This window comes from Eurosta solidaginis, chromosome 5, assembly GCF_040869045.1.
Source record: "Eurosta solidaginis isolate ZX-2024a chromosome 5, ASM4086904v1, whole genome shotgun sequence".
Classification (NCBI taxonomy): Eukaryota; Metazoa; Arthropoda; class Insecta; order Diptera; family Tephritidae; genus Eurosta; species Eurosta solidaginis.
Window position 1 is genome coordinate 162,707,972 of NC_090323.1, and position 15,488 is coordinate 162,723,459.

Here is a 15,488-nt window from a genome sequence, read left to right on the forward strand (position 1 = left end):
AAGGTTGCCACCTATTCGAAATTAAAAAAATTGTATGAGATATGCCGATATGGGTATCAAACGAAAGGTAATTCACTCCGCATTACAATAGGGACAGTTTTGTGCAGGGTTGCCATTTATATATTTATATATTCGTATATTTGTATATTTGTGTGTTTATATATCAATGCGAAATGCAAAATAAAAGTAGTATTTGATTTATCTTGTTTCTTTTTTCTTAATTTCGGAGCGATTTTTTGTGACGGCTCAATTTTGGGGCGCTAAGCACACCTGCTCAAAACGATTTACCAATCCTGACCTGGGAGCTGTTATGTCCGTTCTTGGAATTTGGGTATCCAACCTACTCCTCATGGGTTAAAAGTTAACGTCTGAATCAATATTTTTTATTCATTCCGTAAAAGTTAACGTCTGAATCAATATTTTTTATTCATTCTTTAATATGTGGGCATCAATTCCATAAGCTACTATTTAAATCTGAAGTGAGTGTATAATTTGCGCCTTGTTAACCATGCCACTGTTGAAAAATAAAATCCTCTCTCGGCAAACTAAATTCATGCTCTACAAGTAACTTATTGTACCCGTCCTGCTATACGGTGCAGAAGTATAGACCATGACAACATCGGATGAAGCGGATCTTGCAGTGTTCAAGAGAATAGTTCTTCGAAAGACCTACGGCTTTGGCGACGGCGAGTATCGAAAAAGATTAAATGATGAACTGTGCGAGTTCTCAGCAGACGTCAACATATTCCAAAGAATTAAAACGCAACGGCTACATTGGCTAGGCCATGTTATGCGAATGAAAGATGATGTTGCGGCTAAGAAAGTATTTCTATCGGAACACGCCTGTGGAAGCAGAGGAAGAGGGTGCACCACCACTCCGCTGGAAGGACAAGGTGGAAAACGATTTATATTCCCTTGGAGTGACCAATTGGTACTAGTTAGCCCAAAAAGAAACTACTGGTGAATTCATAGCAGGCTAGTGTTGTTTAAGTCACCTTAAGTTTTGGTTAAAAAAATGTTGATTTAATGGGCTAAATTTTGCAGGATATAGCCTGAAACTGTTACCTTTCATATTATGGATATCAAACGAAAACTGCTGATGATTGATTTAACAAATTTTTTACATTTTTAGAAATCTCGACGCGTTTCCGATTTATAGGGCAAACTGTGGTTCAAGGTTACTATTATAAATAAAATTATAAATGAGGTCGCTATATTAGTACCTTGGAAGAAGTTTCGATATTACTTGGCTTTCGTATCCGCCAACAAAATCTTTATGTCCTTACGTTCTACATTTCAAGAACGAACTGGAATGTGTTTTGATCATAAAAACATAAGAGAATATATAAAAGATCACAGCCGTATGGCACTTTTGGATTATTTTAATATAGCTCAAGAAGATTCTCGAAGTTTTCAATACAATGACGTATCGAAATATATGTAGATACCATAAGCAGGGCACAATTTCTAGGCTTACAAAATATGTTAGAATTTTAAGAAGTTCTGCTTAAAATCCGCCAGTATTTAGACCCCAAGTATAACTGGGTGGTAGCTCTACCAGATAATCAATGTAAGATTATTCTTTCAATGCACCAACTAATTTCTTCCTTTTATGGTAAGCGCAACAGCATTTCTTGGTTGTGTCAGCGAGCTATACCTAGAGCCAAAAATTAACAAGCAGCTTGCCTAATTTATAGTACTTCGGAAAAAGTTTATATAGGAGAGGTAGTTTATGCAATGACAAACGTCTTAAATGAACTTAGCTTCGCAATTTTGTCATATAAGCAAAAGTTTGTATAAGTAGTGGAGCCTTTATGCCAGCCATTACCACACTCCTAAGCTTAGATCCTATTCAAAGCACATGTGAGGAGTTATTCTTTACCGTATGGCCGGACAACTGTTTGTTATTTGCCTATCGATTACTATTATCGAAAATATATAAATGCTCTTTATTTAAAAGTCCCACACTGACAAGGTAGCGAATGAGAGCTAGTACAAAATAAAGGGCTTTGTAGTGTTGAACAAAATATTGATCTTCACCTACACTTAAGCGGGAGTCATTGGTGCCGTATCTCGTATCGCTGTAGCCGTATCCCTAACGCAATCAGCTGTTTATCGTTACGATTTATTTACAAACTCGTTGCAACAAATTTTCCCTACAGGGTCACTTGATATATTCCGAATGTAAGAGACTGGTTAAGAAAAAAAAGTATCAGCGGGAAGAAAGTGGTAAACAAAAACCGCTGTTGACACTGGTTTTGTACTATAGAATTGTTGTTGGCTAATTAAACAAGCTTGCGTGCCGCTCTTGTTGTGCCACAAAGAAGTTCAAGTAAATCAAACAAATAAAAGCCGCACTAAACGTAATACCAGCTTTGAGACAGTTTAAGCTCAACTTTGGTGCTGTTTTGGGCAAATAAAAGATAAACGAATACAAGTAACTAAAACCGTTTATTCGTATTTATTCAATACACAAGCGCTTACACGCAAATGCACCTGTGTATGTAAGTAAAAAAATTGAAGGAAAAAGTGCGAAAGAAAATCAAAAAGAAATATATTCATATTGTGTCGGTTTTGGAGAGATTGAGCTGGAGATAGTCAAAAGCTATGAGGCACACAGCATAAACAACTTAGCTTGGTCGATCGATGCTGATGTGTGAACCAGTCTTTGAATGCGACTCGAATGAAACGGAACGTTATTTGATGTGATGTGCTGACGTTGGGGATGAAGAATAACTGTTGTAGTACGATCGTGATTTTCAAAAGAAGGAACTTATGAAGCGTGCGAGAAAGTTTAGTGGAAGTTTCCTGTAACTTCAATAAAAAAAATTTGAATAAACAAAAAAAATTTGTTTAATTCAGCAAAATTAAACCCATAACTGTGAGCCGTTCGTATAATCTTTTGTTTTTACTAAGCTTCAACTATTCAAACTGTGTGCCAATTACCTTAGGAAGAATTGTAAAAAATGGTAAGTTTGAAAAAAAGTTCGTTAAGTACTACACCGACTGTTTGGCGGCATCAACTACACTTAAAATAATAAATGTGCAACTATTATTTGTTAAATTAGCGTGCATTGCACGTTTGTGGCACATTTACCCAGTTTTAAATTTACTGCAAGCATGCAACATTTTTTGTTGAAGCGAGAGTAAGTGTAATAAATGCTCATTATACAAATATTGGTACAGTTATGTATGTGTAGATATTAAAAAAGGTTTTGAAACATATTTTATCTTGCAAGGTGTCTGGAAGGTTGGTGGACTTGGACAAAATAAAATATGCGAAAAATTTTGTACGTAAACTAAAGGAAAATCAAACAAGGTGGTAGGTAGGTAGGTGAAATGGCTGGCACCCTGGTCGCCCAAGTAGCTATTTAAAGCCGTTTTGATGCCATGTAACTCGTCTAAAAACCTACGGAATATTATGGTCAGTGTATTACAACCAGCCAACCAAATTAAGAATATTTGGGATTTCTATCACAGATAACCCTCTGAGGTCTTCTAGAAACGGGGTTCCAAGGAACCTTAGCCGTGCTTTAGCTAGAGCCGGACATTTACACATAAAGTATTCTACTGTCTCCCTGGCATTTGGATCTTTGCAGCTTCTGCAGTAGTCGTTATACGGAATGCCCATCTCTTCCGCATGCGTAACTGCTGCCCAATGACCGGTGCAGACTGCTATCAGTTTGCGTGTATTAGCCCTGGATTTGTTCAGAAGACTTCTCGTCCTCTTTCCATCATAGTTTGGCCAACGGATTTTGATATTGCACAGGTGGTGATGTTATTCCACTTTGTTTGTGCTTTCTTCAAGTAGAAGCTTTGGATATTCCCCTTGGGTATTGCTAAGGGTATGCCTCCTTTACACTGGTTATTTCCTCGTTCATCTCCGATGAGCCCCTGTGTGCTAGCTCGTCGGCCTTCTCATTACCGCCTATTCCCCTATGACCCGGGACCCAGATAACGCGTAGTTCTAGATTGGTGGATAATTGGGATATGAGTCGCTTACAAGCCCACACTAATTTTGAGTTAATGTGTGGCGAGGAAAGCGCTTTTATCGCTGCTTGGCTAACCAACAGGATACAAACTTTATCAGCTACATTAGAGCCCTCCAGTCATTGCAGGCTTGCCAAATCGCGAGGATTGCTGCTTGAAACACGCTGTAGTGCGATGGGAGTCTGAATGATGCAGACAAATCTAGGGACTCCGAGAAGACTTCGGCCCCACACCAGATTCCATCTTGGAGCCGTCAGTGTAGATTTGGATGTCGTCAACCCTTATGCCCGGGTTTCTCTTCCACCCGTTTCTCCTTGGAATGGCGGTATTGCGACCGTACTCCAACTTCAGTTTGCGAGTATAGTAATCTCTCTCGGTACTACATGTACCATTAAGAAGTTTTTTTAGGATACTACTATACCCTTGCTGAGTATCCTTCCAACACCCAGACTCTCTGAGTCTCAGTGCGGTTTGTGACGATGTACAAAGTATATGCAAGTCGATCGGAAGCAGGTGCAAAATGGTGTCTAAAGCAGATGAGCGGGAAGTGTGTCCGGCCCCTATGCCACCAACGCACGCAATGCGCTGGACTTTTTGCAGGCTGGTGAGATTGTAGCCCTTACATAGAGCTTCCACCAGACTATGGAACCATAGGTAAGCACCGGTCGCACCACCGCCTCATACATCCAAAGTGCCATGCTTGGCTTGAGTCCCCATTTCTTACCAAACATTGATTTGCAGACATAGAAGGCGATGCAGGCCTTCTGTACCCGCTCTTCGATGCATACTTTCCAATTCAACTTGCTGTCAATTGTTTGTCTCAGATACTTGGTACTCGGTGACATGGTTAGTTGCTGGCCGTTTAAGAATGGTAGTGAAGAGAAGCAAGTCCGCCTTGTCGGGATTTAACTTATGGCGACATCCCTGTGCCCACCTGTTGTGTTTAGCCAAGGCCATTTCCATGATTTCGCTCATTACGGAGGGGAAAGGACCAGAGACCAAGATCGCCACGTCGTCGGCATACGTCACGATCTTAACCCCCCCTGCGTTAAGTTTTCCTGGGATTTCATTTATGGTGATCAACCAAAGCAGAGGTGAAACCAACAGGTACTTCCTGATATGCCATCTCTTTATCGCGTACTCCCTCCCCCGTTCCATCCGGGAAGTGAGCATCTACAAGGATGTTTAGACTCTTAGCCGCCGATCCTGCCAATGTTCCATCAGCGCGCTTGACAAATGTCTTGTTTCAATGAATCTTGGCAAGAATCTTTCCCAGCCTGGCTGAGTCCTTCGTGCACTCAATCGACTCGCAGTGTTCTCGCCAGGAGCTTGATTTTCTGTCCATATGGCTTTCTTATACTCCCTTAGAACCGTCCTGTACTCCTGGAAATCGTTCCTGAAGTGACAGTCGTTGAAGACCCTCCTCAGCTTTGACCTCAGGTCGCTGAGATTTTTGTCCCACTACGGTGGGAAGGTCTTTTTGCTCCTCGAAATTGGACAGGCGACTTTAAAGGCCACCTGAAAACTTTTCTCCAGAGACCGGACTCGGTCGTCAAGACTGTCAGTAGATTGAACAGGCGTCCTACTTCTATGGAGCCTATCACTGACTATCTTGTCAAATAGGCTCCAGGACGTCCGTTTAGGGTTTCTGTGCGGCTGACTCATTTCTTCCAAGTTTCTAACCGTAAGCTCCCGGGAGTCAGATGTTAGTGTTATATCAACGACTTCCTCCCACCCCGGGTAGTTCGCCGTACTCGGAAAACTAAAGGTTGGAGAGCTGCCCTTGTTACATACGTAAAGGTTGTTAGCTAATATAAATTCAAACAGAGACTCACCCCGTTCGTTTATCTCGCTGCTCCCCCAAACCGCGTGCTTTGTGTTGGCGTCGCAACCCATTACGACCGTCTTCTTCTTGGCTGATTGTGTTACCATTTGCGCTACCTCCTCTGGAGGAGCGGACCTATCGTGGGCCATATAAGCCGAGGCGACCGCCATGCTTCGGCCCCTTCTTGACTCGACCTTGACCACAGCAACGTCGTAACTACTGAAATTAGGTAAAAAGAAAGCATTAATAGTATTCCTAACGAGGATACAAGCCCTCGGTTTACCTTCTCTATGTGTGTAAAAAAGGTTATAGTTTCGGGTCTTTAGGCCCATCACCTGTGACCGCAAGACCCATGGTTACTGCACTAGGCAGACATCAATGTGCTCCTCCCTGAGGAGGACCAGCAGGTTATCCGAGGCGACTTTTGAGAGCTGCAGGGTGATTTGAACCACCCTGATCATTGGGTTGAGACTCGCCTGTTCGCCTTGACGACTCATCCTCACCCAGCTCCGCCAGGTTGAGCTCCCCCAGGAGTTTGTTAGCGTCGCCAGAAGATCGTCTTCAGAGAGCGTTCCCAGAATGCTTCCTTTCTCCCCCTCCTTTTATTATTTTTATTTACTTTGGGCATACAGTTCCCACGAGTTTGCATGGAATGGTTAGTCAGCCCCCGGCAGAGCCAGCATACCGGGGGTAAGGCACTTATACAACCGACCTTTCCCGGGCATCGGAGGGGACCATTAGCGATCAGCCTTTCAGTATACACCCGCTGACCACACAGCCATCGGCACGGGTACCTCAACACCTGGGTTTGGGTGTTGTTGGTGCGGCAATCCTCACATCTCCTGCAGCGACAAGTGATGTGTTTTTCTGAACAAGCCATCGACGCTGTTGGACATATGGGGCTTTCCTCTTAGTTCGTCTCGTGTTGCGACCCCTCCGCAGAGGAGATGACAACATGATATTTAAGCCCCTTCTCCACGAAAAGGCGACCAGAATTGAAGGGGCAAACAAGGTGGAATTGACAATAAAAGATTTTATTTTTGTAGGAGCTCTTATTTCAACAAAAATTTAAACAAGTACATTTACACTTTGTGGGCTGACGAAATATTTTGGGTCATACAAAAACAATTTGTTGAAGTCGAAAAAGTTTTAATATAGTTTGCCTGGACTTCTCCTGGTTGAGAACAAGATTTATCGGCGAGAATAATTTCACCAAGAATTGTAGCGTAGAGCCACTCTTGACAACTGCTGTAACTTTGGACTTATTAGAAATTAAGTTAAATCCTTGTTCGAGGGAGATTTTTCGAAAAGTTCATGGAGAGAAAATTAATCAAAATTTAGGTTTAAAGGTTAAAAAATAAGATAGGCGGCTTGCTGGTCCCCAGAATGCTGGTCAAAAAAGGCGACTAAAATTCGCGCGTGGAAAGGTCTCGGAAGCCAAAAAAAGTTACTCCCGCTGCTATCGGGATAGTATTAGAGGGACCTTGTACCGGAGCGCACCTGATTCATTAACATCACAATACTGGTCATATCCATGAAACTCCGTTATATCCTCCAGGCGTGTATTTGCAGTTACAGCAGCTCGAAATTGTTTTCCCTAATTGTTAATCTTACCACCAGAACAGTGGACACCCGGAAATCAGCAGTGTGCAACATTAATAGAAGTATGATCCAGTCGCCGATACTAAAGACCTAAAAGGTGCAAGTCCGGCGACTTGCCAAAGGTTCTCTACCGTACTACTTTTGTGAGCCCGATGCATGCGCTAATTTATTCCGCATAACTAGAATGGACTTATATACGATATTTGTTTTTGTTGCATTTAAATTGATTGAGATTTTTAAAAAATGTTCAATTCAACGGGTTAAATTTTTTGTTCCATTTGATGCGAGAGTTCCTACAGTGTAAAAAGGACTTTCAAGTATATTATTAGTTTATTTGATATATTTTGGGTTAACCAATTATAAAGACACCTACAAGGTATAACCGTTTATGACATAATTCATGTTTTTCCGCAGTGAAAGAAATTTGAAATTTCTCACGCGCACACATATGTATATATTAATGTGTGACCGGTAACTGACGTACAGAGTGTGCTCAAGTTGTGGTGGGAAAAGGTAAGCCCGATGACGGAAAACACGTGTATAACACAATATCGAGCTCAAAAATCATAAATCGCCAGGTAATGACGGAATACCTGCCGAGCTGTTCAAACACGGAGGCGAAGAGTTGTTAAAGTGCATGCATCAGCTCCTAAGCAAAATATTTTCGGATGAGCGCTTGCCTCCAGATAGAAACTTAAGAGAGGACAGGTGCACGCAAATCCACAAGAGAAGCGATCCTCAAACTGCACCAGTTACGGCGGAAACAGCCTGCTTAAATTCGCGTTTAAGGTTCTATCTAGCATACTGTGCGAAAGACTGAAGTCAACGAACTGATTGGATCTTATCAGTTCGGTTTCAGACTGATAAACCTACTATCGACCAGATCTTTACGATGCGCTAGCTCCTGGTGAAGACTCATGATAAGAGAATGGATACTCACCATCTTTACGTCGATTTCACAGCAGCATTTGACAGCGAGAAAAGAAGCTACTTGTATGCTGCTATGTCTGATTTTAAGTTACCTGCAAAGTTAATAAGGCTTCGTTTAATGACGTTGAGCTACACCACCAGCTTCATAAGGATTGCAGAGAAAGTCTCCGAGCAATTCAAAACCAAACGAGGCTTTAGAAAACGCGACTCCCCTTTGTGCGATTTCTTTGACAAAAGGAGAAGATAATTGTGGCAGCAGAACTAAACCGTTATGGTAAAGTTTTCGGGATTGTATAAAGAAGCTCAGAAAGTGGGTTTTGCGGTAAATGAGAAAAACACGAAGTAGTTGCTGTCATCCAAGAAAGAATGGGCGTATTCCAGATTTGGAAACACAGTCACTGTTAACGCATATAAATACGAGACTGTTGAGGATTTCGTCTATTTGGGAACCAGCAATAAAAACAAAAATAATTTCGACTTAAGAATAAAACGTAGAATAACTCTTGCCAACAAGTGCTACTTTGGACTGACCAGGCAATTGAAAAATAAAATCCTCTCTAGATGGACGAAAATCTTAATACCTGTGTATGGCTCGGAATAATGGACGGTTTCGAGAGAAGCTGATGATGGCTTTTGGAGTGTGTGAGAGAAAAGTTCTCTGAAAGATTTATGCTACTTTCCGTGTTGACAAGGGCAAGTATCGAAGAAGTGATACAAATGAATTATACGGGTTTTACGCAGATATGGCGATAGTTCAGCAATTAAAACTCGAAAGCTTCGCTCGCTATGTCATGTTATGTGAATGCACGAAGACAATCCGGCCAAGAAAATATTATCGCACAATCCGGGCCAATATGGGTGATTTTATTTTCCAACCATCGCCGAATTCAAGTGTCGATAGGAACTGTTTTTATTCAAATTCTTTTTGGCTTGTTGGTTTTCCCACAGGGTGAATAGCTGGTGTATACTAGAACGATTTTTTGTCATCCCTTTTCAAATTTGGTTTAGAGATAACCCGGTTCTGGCTTTGTACAATCTTCACTGTCTTACTTCTGACTGGGGTAAAAAAAAAGTTGCAGGCGTCTGCCCCGCAACTTGAAGTTTATGTTGAAAGGGTCTGTTTAATTTTTTTTTTATTTTCTTTAATACTGTTGTAATTTAGTAATTTGGTATTCGATTTTTAAATCTTACGTGTAGGTATTTTAGCATTGAGGAGCCCCATTTTCGCAACACCAGCTTCAAATTTAGGAGCGGACTTTTGGGCGGGTTTCCAGGCATTCTTCGGACCACTGCGTGGCAACGCTAAAGCTAAGAATAAGGCACACATCGAGATTCGGATACATTTAGTCGGAAATATTTACATCTCGTACAGCAAATAATTCACAGCTAATCATTAAGTGACTGGCTGATTCCACCTCTTCGTCCTCTAGAATGTTAACATAGCTGAGGTTGTCCAGTGTATTTAGTCACTCTTAAAATTCTACCCACTATGGCCATTTGTAAACCCGAGTGCCAGAAAGAGCCCGATATACAGCAAGAGTAGCTGGATCGATGCTCACATGTCCAGAAGCAGAGGCCAAGTGGTCAGCGGAGTCCCAAAGTGTCCACTAACACGTTCAGCTCGTCAGAGCTTACTCAGCCTTTGGAAGTTACCACTGTATGTTTTTTTTTATCAAAAAGCAGTTAGATGCTACCGCAAGTGAGGTCAACCATTCCTTCACCGACCTATCGTCGGTAGAAATAAAGGGAACAGGAGTGTTAAAGTTTATGGGAGAGAGGGAGTTGAAAGGTATAGGTGAGGGGAGTACGAGGGCGTACGGGAATGAGACGGCTAGTTAGAGATAAAAGCCTTCTGAAAGTTGTTCGGCTAATCAACAGTTTTGGTAGGACAGCCTTTACTGGGACTGATAGCTTCAAAAAGTAGTAACAAAATTTGTATTAGTTATTAATTTCACGATGTTTTGTTTCTAATTTGGTCTAATTCACAGTTTCAATACAAATATAATTTTTGCTTTCTTCTTAAACGTATATCTTTAACCTATTAAGATTGATGCGTTTTTTCATAAGCAAAAGCTGCGAAATTAATTTATCTTATAACAAAAAAAAAAAAACAGTTTTTTGGTTTTAGTTCATACACAAATTATTATTGTTATGGATTAGTTATTAATTGCTCATTTTTTAGTCTTCACTATACGCACGTCTCGCCGGTTCAGTACCTACAACAACATTTTCGTCCAGTGGAGTTTATGCTACTTAGTTATGTGTATGCGACCATTAAGTAACTATTACTTTCTATGAGCGCACAATGACAGTGTAATTATTTATCTGTGCATATTACTTGGCTAAAGAAAATGTAAAACGTTTTTTTGGGCCTGCCTTTTGTCATATTCACCTCATATTTCACTGCGAAACATCACTTTTTTTTAAATTTATTTACGTCTACTTTGTTTGCATAATACAATTAATACGTATGTATGTGCATGTGTACATATACATAGGTCTCATTTTAACCTTTGACTGACATCAGTTATTGTTTCATTTCTTTAAACGTTTGATCATTTTGCACTCGTTTGTCTACGGTGACATGTAAGCGTAATTTCCAAATAATTATACTCAGCTGAGAAGAACTCACAGGGTATATTAATTTTGTTCGCATAACGGTAATCCGTAACGGCATAAACAAACCGAGATAGATATAGACTTCTATATAAAAATGATCAGGGCGAAAAAAGAAATTAATTTAGCCATGTCCGTCCGTCCGTCCGTCTGCCCGTTAACACGCTAACTTGAGTAAGTTTTGAGGTGTCTTGATGAAATTTGGTACGTAGGTCCCTGGGTACTCATCTCAGATCGCTATTTAAAATGAACGAAATCGGACTACAACCAGGCCAACTTTTTCGATTTCGACAATTTCGAAAAACCAAAAAAGTGCGATAATTCATTACCAAAGATGGATAAAGCGTTGAAACTTTGTAGGCGGATTGACCTTATGACGCGAAATAGAAAATTAGTAAAATTTTGGACAATGGGCGCGGCACCGCCCACTTTTAAAAGAAGGTAATTTAAAAGTTTTGCAAGCTTTAATTTGGCAGTCGTTGAAGATATCATGACGAAATTTGGCAGGAACGTTACTACTATTACTGTATATACGCTAAATAAAAATTAGCAAAATCGGAGGACGAACACGCCCTCTTAAAAAAAAAAGATTTTAAAGCCAAATTTTAACAAAAAATTGAATATCTTTCCAGTATATACGTAAATTTTATCAACATTCAACTCAAGTAATGATATGGTGCAACAAAATACAAAAATAAAAGGGCGTGGCTCCGCCCTTTTTCATTTAATTTGTCTACGATACTTTTAATGAAATAAGTCGAACAAAAATTTACTAATCTTTGTGAAATTTGGTAGGGCTTAGGTTCTAGGACGATAACTGTTTTCTGTGAAAAAGGGCGAAATCTGTTGAAGCCACGCCTACTTTTTATACACAGTCAACGGTCTGTCCTTCCGCTCGGCCGTTAACACGATAACTTGAGGAAAAATCTATATATCTTTACTAAACTCAGTTCACGCACTTATCTGAACTCACTTTATCTTGGTATAAAAAATGGCCGAAATCCGATTATGACCACGACCACTTTTTCGATATCGAAAAATGAAATAAATGCCACAATTCTATACCAAATACGAAAGAAGAGATGATTCATGGTGATTGGATTGGTTTTTTGACACAAAATATGACTTTAGAAAAAACTTTTTAAAATGGGTATGTCACCTAACATATTAAGTAGAATAAAATGAAAAAGTTTTGTAGAGCGAAATCGAAAGCCCTTGGAATCATGGCAGGAATGCTCTTCGTGGTATTCACATATAAATAAATTAGCGGTATCCGACAGATGATGTTGTGGGTCACCCAATTCCACATTTTCGTCGATATCTCGAAAACGCATTCACATATACAACTAAGCGCCACTCCCTTTTGAATAATCATTAACACCTTTCATTTGATACCCATATTGTACAAACACATTCTAGAGTCACCCCTGGTCAGCCTGTATGGCGATATCCCGAAATGGCGTCCACCTGAAGAACTATGGCCCACTCCCTTTTAAAATACTTTTTAATACCTTCCATTTGATACTCATGTCATACAAACACATTCCAGGGTTACCCTAGGTTCATTTTCCTACATGGTGATTTTCCCTTATTTTGTCTCCAAAGCTCTCAGCTGTTCCGTTACACCCGAATTTAACCTTCCTTACTTTTTTTTATTTACTTTGAGGTGACAGTTCCGTGACATTTAATATTAGTACATGTAAGCGTAATTTCCAAATAATTTTTATTTAATTTGTGATCACAGTTCCGTGGCATTTAATATTAAATTAAATTTAAAATTTTTAAAATTTTGTATAATTTTTTTTATTGGAATCATTTCGTACATTTACATTTACAAAATAACTGCTTCATTCTTAGAGAAAATGTACCCTGTAGAGAAAATATCGAATTCATAACTTATCTTTCTTTCGGAGCCCCAGCCAGTTTTCCCTCAATCTCTTTTACATGCTTTCATCTGGCGGATTTAACATGGCGATGTCCTAAGCGGCGGGAATCGTCCCCGCTGCATTTTCTTTTCGGTAGCTCTTAACTATATAAAAATGTCCACTTGTTTTTATACTCAGCTGAGCGGAGCTCACAGAGTATATTAATTTTGTTCGCATAACGGTTCCCCGTATCGGCATAAACTAATCGAGAAAGATATAGACTTCTATATATCAAAATGATCTTGGCGAAAAAATAAATTAATTTAGCCATGTCCGTCCGTCTGTCTGTCCGTAAACACGATAACTTGAGTTAAATTTGAGATATCTTGATGAAATTTTGTATGTACGTTCCTTGACATTCATCTCAGATCGCTATTTAATATGAAAGAAATCGGACTATAACCATGCCCACTTTTTCGATATCGGAAATTTCCGAAAAAACCGAAAAAGTGCGATAATTCATTACCAAAGACGGATAAAGTAATGAAAGTTCGTAGGGGCGTTGATCTTATGACGCAGAATAGAAAATTAGTAAAATGTTGGATAATGGGCGTGGCACCGCCCACTTTTATAAGAAGGTAAATTAAAAGTTTTGCAAGCTGCAATTTGGCAGCTGAGTATGTAATGTTCGGTTACACCCGAACTTAGCCTTCGTTACTTGTTTTCTATAGTTCCCAACTGTTATAAAAATTTACATATTAGATCTATACCTTTTGTTCTAACTTTTTGGTTTGATCGAAACCAGAGCGAAAGTCTACATTTTTTGTTAGTTCTAGGCCAGGCGAAAATTTGCAATATTTTAGCTGGCACATTTCTGCATAGGCAGCGTCAGCTGCTTTTTAAAATAATGTGCCTGGATAGTTCTAACAACAGCCATGCGAGAAAAAGTATTAAATAAATAATAATAAAACGCTAGGCAGATGAAGGAATTGCATACAAAGCAACAACACAAGGTAAGCAGTTGAGTTTGTTTGAGATGAAATCGCTTAATGAAAAGCCGACCAAAAAAAAAGGAAACTTTAGTGAACGAGCAAATAAAATGTACATATGAATGTGCAGATAAATAACAGCGTGGCGGCTGGGTGACATACATGCAAGCAAACACACGCATTCCATGCATTTCGTTTTTGTAATTCTCTGGATTAGTGTCAAAAACGTACTGCGCCAGAAGTAGAAATGTCAAAGCAGCTAAAAAAAATACCAATTAAGTGATTTCCTTCCACCATCTGTATATTTACCCGAAGATGAAACTGTTTAGCCAGTTGAAACGTTTTGTTCAAGCTCGCTTCCCAAAAAAATAACTAATATTAAGAATGTCTTAAATAAACATTGATCTCTGGATCATATTAGTTAAAGCATTAGGCTTAACAGAAACTGAATGCGAAATTGCTTTAATTGGGTTAGAATATCATCACTTTTACTACTGTTGGACTGTTGCATATTCATAATCAAATGCCTTACTTACATTCACCATTTAATAAATTACAAAAACAAAGGACTAAATACATAGCTAAACAATAAAAGAAGGAATCTAAATACCTATCGTAAATTTATACCACTCACTTTTTTCAGCACTTTCTCCTTTAAGAATGGTATTTATGAGCCATAAAGCACACAAATTTGACTGCTAATAACTAAGAACAATCAGTATTCTATGATAGCGCTATTCAAATCGCTCAGCGCCTCATAGTTTATGTGTCAAAGAAATTTGCAAAGCCGTTGTTGTGCAAAAGGTATTTCTTTTCATTATAAAACAAAAATTCTAGCGCTTTCGTATATGTAAATGGTAAACAGAGAAAATTGTAAATCAGAGTTAAGAGTGCTAAATTTCTACATACATTTTCATTTGCGGGTAAAAAAGAGCTTATAATAACATAGATAATGTTTACAAGACCCTTCTAGCGGCAATTATTGCAAAACGGGTTGTGCAATACTAATTTTCTGCGCAACAATTTCATAAGTGCAGATAAGTTTATGCACTTGGCAGTCCATATAAAGTTTAAGTGCATATGTGTATAAATGTATAAAATGCATTAAAAGAAAAAGTCGTGGGAGCCAAGTACACGTGAAGTTCCATGTATGAGTGGCCAGAAAACTAATACTTTTAAGTTAACTCTTTTTAAAAGAAACCAATAATTTGTCGGCTTCTTATTGACATTAATCGATACCACAAGCCTTATTATAGGCTTAATATAAATAGCGGATTATTGTCAACGAGTTATTATCTTCTTATTGATTTCTTACGATTTGTTATCTCCAGATTACAGACTTGTTATCGATTTTATATAAAAGTTTTATTGGTATCTGCTTCTAAGAAAGAGTTAAGTTATCGAAAACAAATCCTTAAATCGCCGACAAGAAATTGGTAACCCCACAGTAAGAGTTATGTAATTTTGCCATTAAAAATCGACAATTTTTCCATAAATTTTCTATAACTTTTTAATAACATATCCATAAATTTTCGATAGTATATCTATAAAATTGTGAAAATAAATAAATAATTTTTGATAACATACAGATAACTTTCGATTATTAAAATAAATAATTATTTCCCGAGGAGATTTTTGGTGAGCGTCTCTTCCAATTTTCTTCGTGCTGCT

The 15,488-nt window shown here is 39.0% G+C and overlaps 2 protein-coding genes across 2 annotated transcripts in view; one reads left to right on the forward strand and one right to left on the reverse strand.

The window, feature by feature from the left end:
* Positions 1-15,488, reverse strand: part of LOC137233568 (uncharacterized) — a 258,492-nt gene that overhangs the window by 25,688 nt on the left and 217,316 nt on the right. The gene's annotated exons all lie outside the window — the stretch shown is intronic.
* Positions 2,858-15,488, forward strand: part of LOC137233566 (uncharacterized) — a gene marked incomplete at its 5' end in the record, with an annotated part of 35,646 nt that continues 23,015 nt past the window's right edge. Inside the window, one exon of the mRNA XM_067756662.1 lies at positions 2,858-2,969. Coding sequence (XP_067612763.1) covers positions 2,858-2,969 — 112 coding nt within the window. The remainder of the gene's footprint in view (positions 2,970-15,488) is intronic.